Raw genomic sequence first — 1,791 nt, 5'->3', positions numbered from 1 at the left:
ACTTTGTGCCACAAAGTTTGTAGTTCGGGTCGATCACAACGGCGTGCGCCACGCACGCACGAGCGATACTCGTTACGCTTGCTTGAATTTGCCCCATGCAAGCCTGGACCTTCATAGAATGGCAATAAACCGAACAAGTTTGACAATACGCACACAAGTTTGACAATACGCATCCAAGTTTGACACTTCAGCTCGACATTGCCCAACTCGACAATTGGGCCAATACCGCTAACCATCGATAGTCACGCAATATACTTTACCACTGGTAGATTACCAGTGTTCATACCCAATCAATAGAAAGAAGTGTGAAGTTCGTTCACAGTGTGAACCCAGCAACTCAGCAGTATGCACAAATATGCACCACCAACATCACAGAGAATAATAACCAATGATGCGGAAGATATGACCTTCTTACTTTCAAATAGTCATAGACGGACTTAGCGGACTTAGATAGTCTCAGCGCTGGGCTACGCAGCTACTACACAGAGACAATACCAACACAGAAGGAGGTCCTCACACAGTAGGTATCCCCAGGTGTCGGTTGAAGTCCGAGGAGTCGGAAGGGCATGTGTCAAACTGCATTTGAAAGACAGCCCCACGCTATCCTACGCTGTAGGACCTACAGCGAACATATATGAGGGAGTTCTTCAGAAGAACATGATTGTCGAATTCCCCTGATCCTTTGGTTATGCCATGTAACCTTGAGCCGATGTTGATACAAATTGGATAATGGTAGTACCATCATGAAACTATCATGTTGAGTAAAATGCAGAGTTATTCCACCTATTTTACCTCATTCACAAGATCACTACGAATATAGAAGGTAGTGTTGGCAACACTATGTTGCCGACGAGTCTCGCGCTGCGCGTCTCCTTGGGCGCTGGGTGATATCTCATTGAGATAATCTCAAAAACTCAACACGTAGGAGATTTCGGACAATAACTTCTTTTTAGGAGGGTGTAGGAGGGTGGGAGCCGAGAGGCTTTTCAGAGAAGTCATAAGACATGGCTTCGCGGACTCCATCAGTTTGAGAGTATCCACGATTTCGAGCCATAATGAAAATACTTGAAAGAATTCGTGAGGGGCGAGGTCACAATACCAATCGAATAAGTTATTTCAGAAGATTCGCTCGATACGCATCCAAGAGACTCGCAGAAAGAAAAGTGTGCGAGACGGCTCTTAGAGTTCACGAACCGCCTAGAGCTCCGACTGGTGTGGCTCTTGGAGAATCTGGTCCGAAAATACCGTGGATGAAATCGTTGATCATGAGCAGGGCAGCCTCGGGTTGGTCGGTGGGCACAAAATGACCAGCTCGATACACCTACAAAAGTTGGTAACTTGATGTTATACAGAATATTCAGCATCTTACTTGGAAGAAGCTGAACATCCCGCTCTCCTGATAGGTGGCACTGCGGAATTTACCAATCGAGATTCCGCTATCATCCTGAGGGGAAATGCCGCCATCAACCAAGGTCCGGGGAGTCGAACGAATCGGAGTGCATACCGGAACGTTGGTTCGGCAATGAACTCACCTCATACTCATAGCGGGGAGCGTTGGTGAAAGACTGACGGCCCGGCCACTCCATCGCATCCGCCACGTGCTCGTAGCCAATCCAGTTACAGATGAAATCTTGATCTCCGTCATACAAAAGAACCTTAGAGAGTCATGTAGAGCTTATTGAGCTCAGCTCAAACGATGAACTTGTCATGAATAAATCATAGTAGCGTACTGGCAGCATAATGAAATGATAGTTCCAAAAGACGACGACGGTTTTCCTAGAGGCAACAAAT

At 46.6% G+C, this 1,791-nt stretch overlaps 1 protein-coding gene across 1 annotated transcript; it reads right to left on the bottom strand.

Moving 5' to 3' along the window:
- Window positions 1-1,186: 1,186 nt before the first annotated feature.
- On the bottom strand, window positions 1,187-1,444 carry Pmar_PMAR003810 (hypothetical protein; the record flags this gene model as incomplete). The annotated part of the gene is made up of 2 exons (XM_002788325.1): window positions 1,187-1,321; window positions 1,370-1,444. Coding segments are annotated over 2 exons (210 nt in total), but the record flags the coding sequence as incomplete, so codon positions are not given.
- Window positions 1,445-1,791: the final 347 nt, after the last annotated feature.

This window comes from Perkinsus marinus (assembly GCF_000006405.1).
Source record: "Perkinsus marinus ATCC 50983 genomic scaffold scf_1104296928372, whole genome shotgun sequence".
Taxonomy (NCBI): Eukaryota; Perkinsozoa; order Perkinsida; family Perkinsidae; genus Perkinsus; species Perkinsus marinus.
Note: the sequence above shows the minus strand (reverse complement) of the source record. Positions and strands in the feature narration are given on the sequence as shown.